Raw genomic sequence first — 12,369 nt, forward strand, 5'->3', positions numbered from 1 at the left:
TTCAACGAAAAAATTTAGTGCCACTGGGCCGCTGCTCTGAGTTGAAGGCACAATCTGTCTATTCAATTGCTTCCGAATCCCATGATTTAGCTGGTTTGAGGATGCACCGTGGTAGAAATCAGGCTTAGCACCAGCTAGGGTGCCGTCGGTCAATGGGTCAAGGTTGTTGAATAAGTATCCACCGTCAGTCTGGGAGCAGGCCTTTCGTTTGCCCTCGAGAACAGGTAATATATCCTTAATAACTATCTGTTTCCGCGCGGCATTGTCGTTAAGCGCTATAAATTATTCGTATTCTTTCTCCAGAGTGCCTTCTGATAATGCCAATGAAGGCCGGGCAGCCCGTAATCTCCTTTGGATCTCTGTAAAGTTTTCCGGCTTGGATAGCTCTGTACCATCGGCGAATTTGGACGATGGTAGGAAAACACCATGATCGGTAATATGCACCTCAAAGTTTGGGTCATAAACAGTCGTGCTCCCGGTTTTTGGCATACTCTCCGTTGGGCTAGAGCACTTCGAGCGGGCCTTGGTAGGATCCGTTGAGTATTGATCGAAGTAGGCTGGCGCGGGATACTAGAAGCAAAGGCCTGTTAATATACATATCCTTAGGAATCAGTGCTGGAAGAGGGTGACTGGTAAATAACTCACGTTTCTGATATCCGATAGATCTGGTCCTCCACAGCGGGAAACTTTTCTGATCTCTTGTAAACGAGTAGCAGAGCAGCCACGTAAGAAAACAGGAGCAAAAGTGTGAGGTATAGAAAAGATGCCCTGGTCTGAAGATAGGGGTTTGTTTCGTCGGTTGGCTTCTCTCAGCGCGCTCTTGGTCAACCACAGCCTAGCGAGTTTATCCCAATATAATGGAGGAGGATGGGAAGTGTGGTGCTGTCGTCGTGGATGCTGGTGCTTGAATGACGGCATATAGGGAATATAGAATAACTGAACAAGAGGTTGTAAGCAGTAAGAATGGATAGCTGCTTGGAGGGCCTGTAATAAGTACCTGAGACAAAGGGTAAAGAGATCATGGTGAGACAAGTATGGGTGGCCCTATTTGAAGTTGGAACAAAGAGAGTAGCATCGACACAAGGCACAAACTAGCCATTCCTTATTCCTGAGTAGAACCTATAGATTAATATGTAGAAGTTCAGGGCTTGTACTGATTATTAAACACTCAAAACAGCAACATCTGGATCTGACAGGAAGGGGGCGCTTGTAGTTTTTTGGACGATAGAAATACCTAGTACTTAGGTGTTATAGACTACCAAGTGACGGGGATTTTGTTGGATAGAAATGAAGGAGAACTAAAGTACTAGACTCCCGAAGAATGGTCATAAATATGAGAATCTACATCGGATCTACCTAAGTAATATGAACAATGACGCCTGCGTATCAGCCATAATGCAAAACAGAAAATTGGCGGGGAGAACAGTGTTGTTCCCATCTACCAATACCTTGACGCTCGCTGATGCTTGAAAATAATATGTTAACAAGAAATAAACCAAGACGGATAAAGTAACTTAAGAAGGTGAGAGGCATATCATAGTGCAATAAACAAAGCCACTTCTGCAATGCACCCCCGGGTATTCCATGCTGATGCTCCGGTTCTAAATTGAACAGTCGAATGATAACCGATAAGATAAGAAATGAAAAAGTTGAAATACGTAGTTGGTAAGGGCGAAGATACTTGCAGCTAGTGTCTCTTAGACGCCAACGAAGCGAGCTTCTTGCGGCGCTCCATCTTCTCCTTCTTAGCCGCAGCCTCCGCAAGCATGTCTGCTTCATCCTCACGCCTGGCTGCAGCCAGCGCTCGTGCTTCCTCCTGCTCCACATCATCTATACCTGCCTCCATGTCGGAAGATTCTGAGTAGTAGTCGTCATAGTCATCCGCGTAGTCACCCTCGTCTTCTTCATCTGTTCCAAGATATTCGTCTGCTCGTGGTCGTTTATTTGCCCGGAACTGACCACGGCGATCGCCATGTCGGCTCGGAAGATTAGCAGTGCCACGGTATTCTGGCTGGGAAGGCGGCGGCCTTGCAGTGCCCTTGTAGGTGGGCTCTTCTGTTTCTTGTTTGTTGCCAGGCTTTAGATTCCCAAATTTGCTAGCTGCAGATGTGGCGGAAGAAGAGCCCCCCCGCTTTGTCTGTTTGGCGTCTTTCTCCTTTGCCTGTGCCTCCATCAACCGTTTCTTGCGCTCCATTTTGCTCAGCTTTTCCTTAGGCACTGATTGATGTTTGAACATCCCAACCTGAGTGGGGGCATTCTGTTGCGCAGCCTTTGCTTTTGCCATTATTTCCGCATAGGAACCTTTTGGTGGAGGCTTTGATGAGACTGGTGGCGTCTTCCTGGCAGTTGCTACATTACCGCTTGCTGTGGACTTTACGGGTTTTGCCATGGTAGTTGGGCGCTGGTTGGAGAGCGCTGGGGTATTTGTGGACTTTCCGGGCGCTGGTCTGGAGGGGATTTGTGCCCCAGGCTTCTGAGTCCGTGGCAGCGGCTCCTCGGCTTTTCGTTTTGTCCCCGCTGCGACCCCATTCTTTCGCTCGATAGTGGCAGGACGACCCGTTGGTGTTGGTTTACGAGTGTCTGGTTTCGAGTTTGATGATGGGATAGAAGGAGTTGGCACGGGAGAGGATGTAGGAATCGGTTTCGGTTTGCCCGTCTCGATGGACGAGAGGACAGAATCGAGGAACTGGACATGGTCAGTGGCGACTCCAAAAGGCTAGGGCATCGGATTACTTACACTCATTTTTGTCGCCAACCTCTTGATCGACCTTGGATCAAGCGAGGGCGAGGATGATGTATTTATGCAAGCAGTTTCACCGTCGGTGGTCGGTGCGAACAGGCAGCTTCATGACTCCGTCGGTAGACACCACCGTAGTAGTTCGATAGGTGATAAGCCTATTCACGTCCTGATCGTGGCTATGTTGAGCTGGCAAAGGAATGATGGCGCCGCCAGGTGATTTTGCCAGTTGGCAAATGATCCTCAAGACATTCACACGAGGCTGGTTCTCGGGTTCACGAAAGATAAAGGACACTGTCAACCATGCTGCTTCCTAGAAAGTCTCAATCACGTGAGTGTTGCGCCACACCACTCGCTTAGTCGGCGCCAGCCACGGGTACCAGCCACAACGCACTTTTCCCGCGAATTTGGTGATCTTGAACTTTTCGTTTCTTCTCTTTCCAACCACGACATCAACTCAACCCGAACTCGACGTTTCAGTCTCCGCCCAACTTGCGGTTAAATCGATTGATTCTCTTGTTCATTACACAAATTAAACAGTACGTGTTACCCTCACTGGCACTGGATAGTCGCTGGGATTGTCAATACTAATCGCACGTTTTCAATATAGTTCAAAATGAAGCACCTCGCAGCCTACCTCCTCCTCGCCCTTGCTGGCAACGAGAGCCCCTCTGCTTCCGATATTAAGGAGGTTCTCTCCTCCGTCGGTGTTGACGCTGACTCTGAGCGCCTCGAGAAGCTCATCGCTGAGCTCCAGGGCAAGGACATCAACGAGGTTCGTTTCGACAGAAGCGCTTGAAATTCTTGGCAGCGGACTAATGAAACATTTTCTACAGTTGATTGCTGAGGGTACCACTAAGCTCGCTTCCGTTCCCTCTGGCGGTGCTGGTGCTGCTGCCGCTCCCGCTGCTGGTGGCGCTGCTGCTGCTGAGGCCCCTGCCGCCGAGAAGGAGGAGGAGAAGGAGGAGTCCGACGAGGACATGGGCTTCGGTCTCTTCGACTAAGCGCATCAACTGCCTCCCTGCAAAAAGTGGTATATTCGTGGGGGACAGGACTCTGGCTGTTAAATTCAATATTGGAAAGAACACTGCTAGCCAAGCCTGCATATCTGCGGCTTGTGTAATGCTGTTACGAATTATGCATACGTGAGCTCGAAAGAGTGGTAGCCAATACAGATCGTCTGACCTCCTCGAATTGTCTACATGTGCCCTATATTAGTAAATTAGTTTCAACTGTTTCGTAGAGCGACCAGCTTGAGAATTGTTCATAACCCGGAAATCGCAATTCACGAGCCAATAAAACGGCAAGATTACTATGAAATAACTAAAAGCGATTGGAACAATGGTTGATAGGCCAGAATGGAGCCTTGACCAGGGCTCCATGTTCAAAGTTGTATTTCCCAAAGAGGCTAGTGCAATAGGGCTTGACCCTTCGCTTAGACGAGCCCTTCCGCCCACCTCACCCAGAAGCGGTACAGTGAGCCCGCCGAACGTTCAACAGCGACACGCCATCCGACAACCATCGTCCTTTTCGCTTTTCGAGTTTCATTCGAGAAGCGACCTTGAGAGGAACAACCCGCCAAAATGTCTGACGTCGAATACGTGAGTTTTTCCTAGCCCTTGATGGACCGATATTATGATTCGAAAGGATGCTAACAAATTTCTCTAGAACGCCGAGGAGGCTGCCGGTACGTTGCATCTCGAAACAAACCCTACCCTAATCCCACGTAATCCCCGTGAAAATGCGCTGTGAAGAATTGTTGGATGGATCGTTGCGAAGCTGGAGCGAAATTTCGAAACTGGTTACAGGAAGATGATGGGAATGTTGTTATGTGGACAATGGGGAAAGGAATTCGCCAACTCGCAGACGCAGCACAATTCATGCATTCGAACAACGAAATTATAAGGACAAGCGCGCTGACAGGTTTCCCTTCGACAGAGATCAAGAAGAGAAGACAGTTCCGCAAGTTTACCTACCGCGGAATCGACCTCGACCAGCTCCTCGACCTCTCCTCCGAACAGCTCCGTGATGTCGTTCACGCTCGTGCCCGCAGACGCTTCAACCGCGGTCTGAAGCGCAAGCCCATGGGCCTCATCAAGAAGCTTCGCAAGGCCAAGCAGGAGGCCAAGCCCAACGAGAAGCCCGACCTCGTCAAGACTCACCTTCGTGACATGATCGTCGTCCCCGAGATGATCGGCTCCGTCATTGGTATCTACTCCGGTAAGGAGTTCAACCAGATCGAAGTCAAGCCTGAGATGGTTGGTCACTACCTCGGTGAATTCTCTATCTCTTAGTACGTATTCCGATTGCCCAATTATCAGAGTGAGTAGGATGAACGCTAACCCCCTTACAGCAAGCCCGTCAAGCACGGTCGTCCCGGTATTGGTGCCACCCACTCTTCTCGTTTCATTCCCCTCAAGTAAAGAAGAAAAGCTTTACTTGGTTGTTGCGTGGAGGATTTGGGCGTACAGGAGAACAAAAATCAAAATACGAGAGGATCGGATGGATACCATTTGCGTTTGAATAGGGTTCATCTGCTTGTATGTCAAGTGCGGGTCAGCTTTTGCATCTCAATACAATGGTCTTGTCGGCATGAAAATCACGAGTCCTGCACCAAGGGATTCTATACTCTTGTCCCACCAGGTGGGAGGTAGGAGCCTGGCTCTTTCTAGTGTAGAAAGGGTCTAATTTAACGAAATTTATCTCATTTTCTTCAAATATTCGCCATGACTATGGAATGAGAGTAGACCAGTAACTACCCGCGTAGCATTGCAAGATGTCAGTGACCCTGGATTGGCCTTACAGAGTGTCCCCAACCTCTTTTCAAGGCACCTTCAACTGTTGTCACGGAGCACGCACTGGAAATAGCCTCCGATGACCTTCCCAAGTTTACTCCACTGCGCCCTAATCTCGTCCCTCATGTTCCTCGGGTCCAGCCCATGCTTCATAAACTCCTGATGCACGTTCGCAAAAGTCTTCTTCACTATGGTCCGAAACCCAGGAACGGTGCAATATTCCGCTTCCTTCGAAACAAGCTCCGCCAACAGGGTCCAAGTAAGCAATCCATAGTCTAGACTGATTTCGCCAGCCCCAAGAAAATCCTCCCATCCACCTTTAACGAACTCTGGAATCGTAAGCTCGGGGAATTCCTGCGAGATTTGGAGGGTAACTTTCGCCAAAGTCCAAGCATGCATGGCGCGAAGAGGATGTCCTTCATAAGGGTAAACCACGGGGTCGATACGCGAGAACCGCAGCGCACAGTTCAAGAACGCGTGGTTGAGTCTGCCACCAGAAATGTCCGACACAATTAGTTCGTCGAGGATAGAGACGAATGGTTGCTTTGTTTTGGGGAGCGCGTGTGCGATAAGCGCCTGCAGAGTGACTGATAGTCTCTGTTGATCATCACCTGCCTTGCCAGATTGCAACAGGGCATATGCGCGTTTGGAAACCTCTCCTGCGTCGCCAGTCGGTTCGGGGCTTTCATCGCCGGAGCACTTGGAGCATTGGCAGATGAAGAAGTATCTCTCGCGTAGCTCTTTCTGCCGGATGTGCTTGGGATATGTGGTGTCAACGTAGGAGATGAATATCTGCTCATCTTTGGCGATGGGGCGAATGGCTTTGATGTAGAGTTCTGGGCCGTCAAATCCCACGACAGCATTGTATTCGCAGCTGTGGTTGATCAGAGCTGCGTAGGGGTGTAGGTACAAACCAACTCGGTCGTAGACTGCGCTTGTCAAGTTGAAGGAATTCAAATCAAACTGGCGCCGACAATCATTAGAACCACATAACTAAAAAAGGCACCCACCTGTTCATTAAATTGATTGAACTGAACTCACTTTTGCACCAAAAGCAGACAGCAGCTCCTCTTCGATACCGGTTTGTGAATACTGTTTGACAGCCTTCGAGGTGAGAGAAATGCGCTCCCACTGCTCCGAGTTTCCTTCACGTATGTCGCGAATATGAGTCTCAAGAGTCTGAAACAACTCCAATTCCTCTTGCGTATAGGCATTTTTCTTCGCACCAATGCGCATCACCATACGCATAATCGCTCTGGCATTGATAGGGAGAATTTTGGGGTGCAAGTTCTTGTAGATAGGACATTCGCGAGAATGAGCTAGCTTCCAATCCTTCGCTTGACAATTCTGTGTTTACCGAATCAGTTTAAACTCCTTGGCTTCAAATATTGAAGGAAAGTTGCACATATACGTACGGTATCGCAATACTTGACGACCTGACATCCCGCACAAGCCTTTAACACAATCTTGTTATCGGGATTGGCTTCAAGTTGTCGTTTCCCAAAACACCCCGAGCAGGTATCAGCAAGTCGTTGGGTGTCTAGCACCGCGGCAAATGGGCTTTGGATGTGCAGGACGTCATCACCAGCGCGAAAGTCACTGGAGGCAAAGAGACCTGTTCCCAGGCCGTTTGGAGCCGAGCCAGGGGTTGTTTTTGTCTGAATATTTGGCTGATATGCTGAGCCAGACATGACTACTTTGAATTGATGTGTGTGAGAGATGATGTTTAGATCATTGTTTGTGCTAGGTTTGATGTTAGCTAAGTATGGTCCTATGTGAAGTTTGAGAGGTGGCATACCGGTGTTTGAGGGATTGAAGAGCGACTAAAGAATTCCTGTTGAGATGAATGGATTAAATACAGCAAACCCAGCTCTGAATCTTTGGAGCGAAAGGCTGGGGTGGGTGATGGTGAGGGTAAAATGTTTTGAGTCTGAGTTGTTGTGTTAGTGAAGATTGCTTTCCCCTCCGCCCTGAAAGAACTCTTAGGTTGTTTGCTACAAACCAGACTTCACTTTTACAACCACTTATTTCGAATTTCGAATTTTAGATTTAAGAATATATTGGAAGTCGAGATTGGATATAATCACTATACTACAAATAGAAAACATACACTGCCAATGCTGCCAATTAATCAAATCATTCATAATATCCAGTTGAAATGTCTTTTCTCGCTCATACACGGGCCCACATGTAAAGTCCAGAAGAGGCGCGAAGCATCTAAACAATATGCGAATAGAGAGAGATGAAAAACCATTGCAACACATTTGCTTAAGCTTTCAGAGAGACTGGTAGCCCATAACCGGGGTAAACAAAAAAAAAGGTCTATCAATATGGAAGGGTCTCGTCCACTACCTACGCCAAACCAATGGGCGTTTCTGCCAGAGAACAAAAGAGCACACAATATAACACACAACGATTAGAGTATCCAGAAACTTTTAGTCGCTTTTATTTTACAGAAGCTTGCCGCCGACGAAGTTAGACCACGTTCGGACTTCACTCGGGATGCCATCAGCGCGGGGAAGCTTCTGGTTCATGGCTTGGGCGAAAAGTTGAGCAGTCTGATTTAAATCGTCAGCACGTTATTCCTCTTATACAAAGGGGGTTGGGATATATTACCTTGGTTTCCATGAAAAGAGGGACACCGAAGTCAACTGCGTTTCGTCGCATAACATAGTCCTCGTCGAGGAGAGTCTTGCCACGGGTCTTGGCAAGGTTAAAGCAGCCACGGATGTCGTACTTCTGGAAGACTTCACGAAGCGCACGCTTGTCCTTCTTGGGGAACTCAATCACCTGGACGGAGGCGTTGTCCTGGGTAGCAGACTCGATGTGAGTCTTGACTTCAGAGCTGGCAGCGAAGAACTTGAAGCCCAGAGGCTGGAGGTAGTCGACAATCTGGGCCAGAGCAGGGTTGGTGATATCACCGCCCAGCAGGATACCCTCACCAGGCTCGGGCACACGGAAGTTCATGGTGGACTGCAATGAAGCCCAGTAAGCCTCAACAACATCCTTACCGAAGCAAGCGATTTCACCGGTACTAGACATCTCAACACCGAGGAACGGATCGGCACCAGCAAGACGGGTCCAGGAGAACTGGGGAACCTTAGTTGCGAGGTAGTCGCGCTTGACCTCCATGAGGTCAACAGGCTCGGGAACATCACGGCCAACGAGAGCCTTGGTGGCAACATCGATGAAGTTAGTTCCGAGAACCTTGCTGACGAAGGGGAAAGAGCGAGAAGCACGAAGGTTGCACTCGATGACCTTAAGCTGAGGCTCAGCACCTTCCTGGTCGGCCTTGATGATCTGCATGTTGAAGGGACCGGTGATGTTCCAGGCCTTGGCAACCTTCTCAGCAATCTCCTTGACACGGCTCATGATAGGCTTCTCAAGGGAGGCAGGGGGGAGGACAAGAGTGGCGTCACCAGAGTGCACACCAGCAGGCTCAACGTGCTCACTGATAGCGTGGAGAAGGAGCTTTCCGTTAGAGGCAACAGCATCAACATCAATTTCCTCAGCACCTTCAATGAACTTGGTGATGACGACAGGGTGGTCGGGAGAGACGGCGCTAGCGTTGAGGAGTTTCTCCTTGAGCTCATCCTGGCTGCGGATAACACTCATGGCGGCACCGGAAAGGACGTAACTGGGGCGCACAAGAACGGGATAGCCAACGGTTTCGGCGAAATTCTCAGCTTCAGAAACGGAGGTCAGTTCCTTCCAGGCAGGCTGGTCAACACCAATGCTATCCAAGATCTGAGAGAACTTGTGACGGTCCTCGGCGTTGTCGATGTCCTTGGGGTCAGTACCAAGAACGTGGGCACCACCCGTCTCTTGTAGGCGGAGAGCAATGTTTTGAGGAAGCTGACCACCGACTGAGACAACCACGCCGCTGGCGGCTTCAAGTTCATAGATATCCATGACTCGCTCATAGCTGAGCTCTTCAAAGTAAAGCTTGTCGGCAGTATCGAAGTCAGTAGAGTAGGTCTCGGGGTTGTAGTTAATCATAACTGTCTTCTTGCCCATGTTTCTCAATGAGAGGGTAGCGTTAACTGCACACCAGTCGAACTCGACTGAGCTACCGATACGGTAGACACCGCTTCCAAGAATGATAGTACCATGGTCGTCGAAGGTGACATCATGGGAAGTAGCATTGTACGTAGTGTAAAGGTAGTTGGTGTCAGCAGGGAACTCAGCAGCCAGAGTATCAATCTTCTTGACCCACGGTCTGATGCCAAATCCCTTCCTGCGGGCGCGGACATCATCCTCGGAGGAGCCGACAAGGGAAGCAATCTGCTTGTCAGAGAAACCTAGCTTCTTTGACTTGAGCATCAGCTCCTTGTTGACTCCAAAGAGGCTGCCGATCTCCTTGAGCTCGTTTTGGTTGTCAACGATGTTTTGGAGCTTGTAGAGGAACCACTTGTCAATCTTGGTCAGCTCGTGGACCTTGTCAACAGAGTAGTTCTCGTGGAGCATAGCCTGTCCGACAGCCAACCAGCGGCGGTCGGTGGGGTTCTTCAGAACTTCATCGAGGTTCTCAAACGTGTCACCCTGGAATCCAACATAGCGGGGATCTACCTGGCGGATAGCCTTCTGGAAAGATTCCTCAAAGGTACGGCCAATAGCCATGACCTCGCCCACAGACTTCATAGCACTGCCGATGTCACGGTTCACATGCTGGAATTTGCTCAAATCCCAACGGGGGATCTTGGTGACGATGTAGTCCAAGCTAGGTTCGAAGTTGGCAGTGGTTGTCTTGGTAACAGCGTTGGGAAGCTCGGGAAGAGTGTGGCCCAGACCAATTTTCGCAGCAGTATAGGCGAGAGGGTATCCAGTAGCCTTGGAGGCGAGAGCCGAGGAACGGGAGAGACGCGCGTTGACCTCAATAACACGGTAATCAAGACCGTCGGGCTGCAGAGCATACTGCACGTTACATTCACCAACGACACCAAGGTGACGGACAATCTTAATAGCGGCGGTACGGAGCATGTGGTACTCCTCATCGGAAAGAGTCTGACTGGGGGCGACGACAATACTGTCACCAGTGTGGATACCCAGGGGATCGAAGTTCTCCATGTTGCAAACTGTAATGCAGTTGTTGGATGCGTCACGGACGACTTCGTACTCGACTTCCTTCCAGCCGCGGAGAGATTTCTCAACCAAGATTTGAGGCGAGAGAGTCAAAGAACGCGAGGCCAAGTTCTTCAGCTCCTCGGGGTTGTTCGCGAAACCAGAACCGAGACCACCCAGGGCGTAGGCGGAACGAACAATGATGGGATAGCCAACTTCACCAGCAGCCTTTAAGGCTTCGTCGACGGTGCCGACGGCGATAGACTCAGCAATAGGGATGTTGATTTCATTCAGAGCCTTGGAGAAAAGATCACGGTCCTCGCTGGTCTCCAAAGTCTTGATGCTGGTTCCGAGGACGCGGACACCATAACGCTCAAAGGTACCCATGCGGTTCATCTGCACGCCGAGGTTGAGGGCGGTCTGGCCACCGAAGGAAAGGAAAATACCATCGGGACGCTCCCTCTCGATAACGTAGGTGACGTATTCCGGAGTGACGGGGAGATAATAAACTTCGTCGGCGAGCTTGTGGTCGGTCTGGATAGTCGCAATGTTGGGGTTGATCAGCACCGATTGAACACCGGCTTCTTTGAGAGCTTTGAGGGCTTGAGAACCTGTGTGCGGGAAAATTGTAATCAGCGAACACGTTCATGAGCCAATTGAATGAACTTTTCTTTTTTGAGTCAAGCTTATGACTGGCTTGCAGCCGGTATGACCTACCAGAGTAATCAAACTCTCCGGCCTGCCCAATACTCAAACCACCACTACCGATAACAAGCACCTTCTTGACATCAACCAGGTTAGCGCCAGGGCGGATGAGCCCACTGGAAAACAGGCTGTCGCCAGTGGATGACTCCGCGGCCAAGCGGCAGAGAGCGCTGGAGAAGCTGCGCAGCTGCTGCGGCCGCCATGGAGAAGGTGTCTTTTGCTGCAATCGGAGTGCCGACGCTGTGGAACGAGCAGTGTTGGTCTGAGAAGTGAAAGAGCGCAGAGCCAGCGCAGAGCGACGGGATTCAGCGAGGCATCGTTGACGCAAAAGGGAGGACGTAGCCTGCCCGCACCGAGCGGCGAGAACCATTGCGCGGCGCGCTACCCTAGAAGGTGAAGATAGGGTAGAGAGAAGGGGGAACAATCCAATTGAGCTGAAACTACGCTCTACTGGGTTGTATCGTTCCGCTTAGAATGGGGAGCGGAGATACGGACGTTTGCACCGGTATAGCTCCGTGGGCTTCGTTACCAGAACTTTCGGCCTAGAATAATCCCTACCGTCGTCCCGCCTTCTGCCGCACTCCCAGACTGGAGGAAGGGAGTCGAGTACAAGGGGAATTGAGGAATTGGCCAGATGTGGTGAGTGAAGGAAGAAAGAAGACGGTGAGGAGCGGGCGGAGGCGGAGGGACACAAAAAAATTTATGGAGGTAAGTCGGGCGATGAGTCAACGGAGCCGGAGAAGACTGCCAGAGAGAAACTGGAATAGCGCCAGGCTGCGACGGAGAACTCCCCAAGAAAGAGACCTCGAATTCAGGGCCGATAAGAACTCCGGTGTGTGGAGAGCCAGGAAAAAAAAGATCCCTATGTCGGACCCAACAAGAGCACAAAAAGCCCTCACGCTCACCGCCTACTGTCCGCACCAATCGTATGCTGTCCATGTGATCACCCGGCCCGGGCCCAGGCTTATGTAAAGCACACCCAGCTCTCTCATTTGTTGGGGCCAAGTTCCTGTTTAATTTCCTTTTCTGGTATCGCGCACTTTTTTATCGGCCCAGAGACGATCAGTTACT

The 12,369-nt window shown here is 50.2% G+C and overlaps 6 protein-coding genes across 6 annotated transcripts; 2 read left to right on the top strand and 4 right to left on the bottom strand.

The window, feature by feature from the left end:
* Positions 1-1,266: 1,266 nt before the first annotated feature.
* Positions 1,267-3,010, bottom strand: ASPVEDRAFT_191028 (uncharacterized protein). Its single transcript, XM_040809075.1, has 2 exons — positions 2,738-3,010; positions 1,267-2,686 (listed from the first exon to the last, which is right to left on the bottom strand). Exons 1-2 carry the CDS (start codon positions 2,741-2,743, stop codon positions 1,688-1,690), a joined length of 1,005 nt encoding a protein of 334 aa, XP_040667001.1. The 5' UTR covers positions 2,744-3,010; the 3' UTR covers positions 1,267-1,687.
* Positions 3,011-3,208: 198 nt separating this feature from the next.
* Positions 3,209-3,916, top strand: aspf8 (ribosomal protein P2). Its single transcript, XM_040812211.1, has 2 exons — positions 3,209-3,512; positions 3,574-3,916. The coding sequence occupies exons 1-2, from the start codon at positions 3,354-3,356 to the stop codon at positions 3,739-3,741; spliced, it is 327 nt and encodes a 108-aa protein (XP_040667002.1). The 5' UTR covers positions 3,209-3,353; the 3' UTR covers positions 3,742-3,916.
* A 362-nt stretch (positions 3,917-4,278) lies between these two features.
* Positions 4,279-5,336, top strand: ASPVEDRAFT_40803 (40S ribosomal protein uS19). Its single transcript, XM_040812212.1, has 4 exons — positions 4,279-4,338; positions 4,406-4,424; positions 4,676-5,030; positions 5,091-5,336. Exons 1-4 carry the CDS (start codon positions 4,321-4,323, stop codon positions 5,158-5,160), a joined length of 462 nt encoding a protein of 153 aa, XP_040667003.1. The 5' UTR covers positions 4,279-4,320; the 3' UTR covers positions 5,161-5,336.
* Positions 5,337-5,440: 104 nt separating this feature from the next.
* On the bottom strand, positions 5,441-7,489 carry ASPVEDRAFT_40805 (S-adenosylmethionine-dependent methyltransferase). The gene is made up of 4 exons (XM_040812213.1): positions 7,331-7,489; positions 6,948-7,275; positions 6,574-6,879; positions 5,441-6,495 (listed from the first exon to the last, which is right to left on the bottom strand). Exons 2-4 carry the CDS (start codon positions 7,221-7,223, stop codon positions 5,572-5,574), a joined length of 1,506 nt encoding a protein of 501 aa, XP_040667004.1. The 5' UTR covers positions 7,224-7,275; positions 7,331-7,489; the 3' UTR covers positions 5,441-5,571.
* A 104-nt stretch (positions 7,490-7,593) lies between these two features.
* Positions 7,594-12,131, bottom strand: ASPVEDRAFT_40806 (carbamoyl-phosphate synthase (glutamine-hydrolyzing) CPA2). The gene is made up of 3 exons (XM_040812214.1): positions 11,311-12,131; positions 8,149-11,204; positions 7,594-8,090 (listed from the first exon to the last, which is right to left on the bottom strand). The coding sequence occupies exons 1-3, from the start codon at positions 11,666-11,668 to the stop codon at positions 7,983-7,985; spliced, it is 3,522 nt and encodes a 1,173-aa protein (XP_040667005.1). The 5' UTR covers positions 11,669-12,131; the 3' UTR covers positions 7,594-7,982.
* On the bottom strand, positions 11,527-12,321 carry ASPVEDRAFT_624401 (uncharacterized protein). The gene has a single exon (XM_040815614.1). It carries the CDS (start codon positions 12,235-12,237, stop codon positions 11,824-11,826), a length of 414 nt encoding a protein of 137 aa, XP_040667006.1. The 5' UTR covers positions 12,238-12,321; the 3' UTR covers positions 11,527-11,823.
* Positions 12,322-12,369: the final 48 nt, after the last annotated feature.

The sequence above is a fragment of the Aspergillus versicolor genome (assembly GCF_001890125.1).
Source record: "Aspergillus versicolor CBS 583.65 unplaced genomic scaffold ASPVEscaffold_4, whole genome shotgun sequence".
NCBI lineage: Eukaryota > Fungi > Ascomycota > Eurotiomycetes > Eurotiales > Aspergillaceae > Aspergillus > Aspergillus versicolor.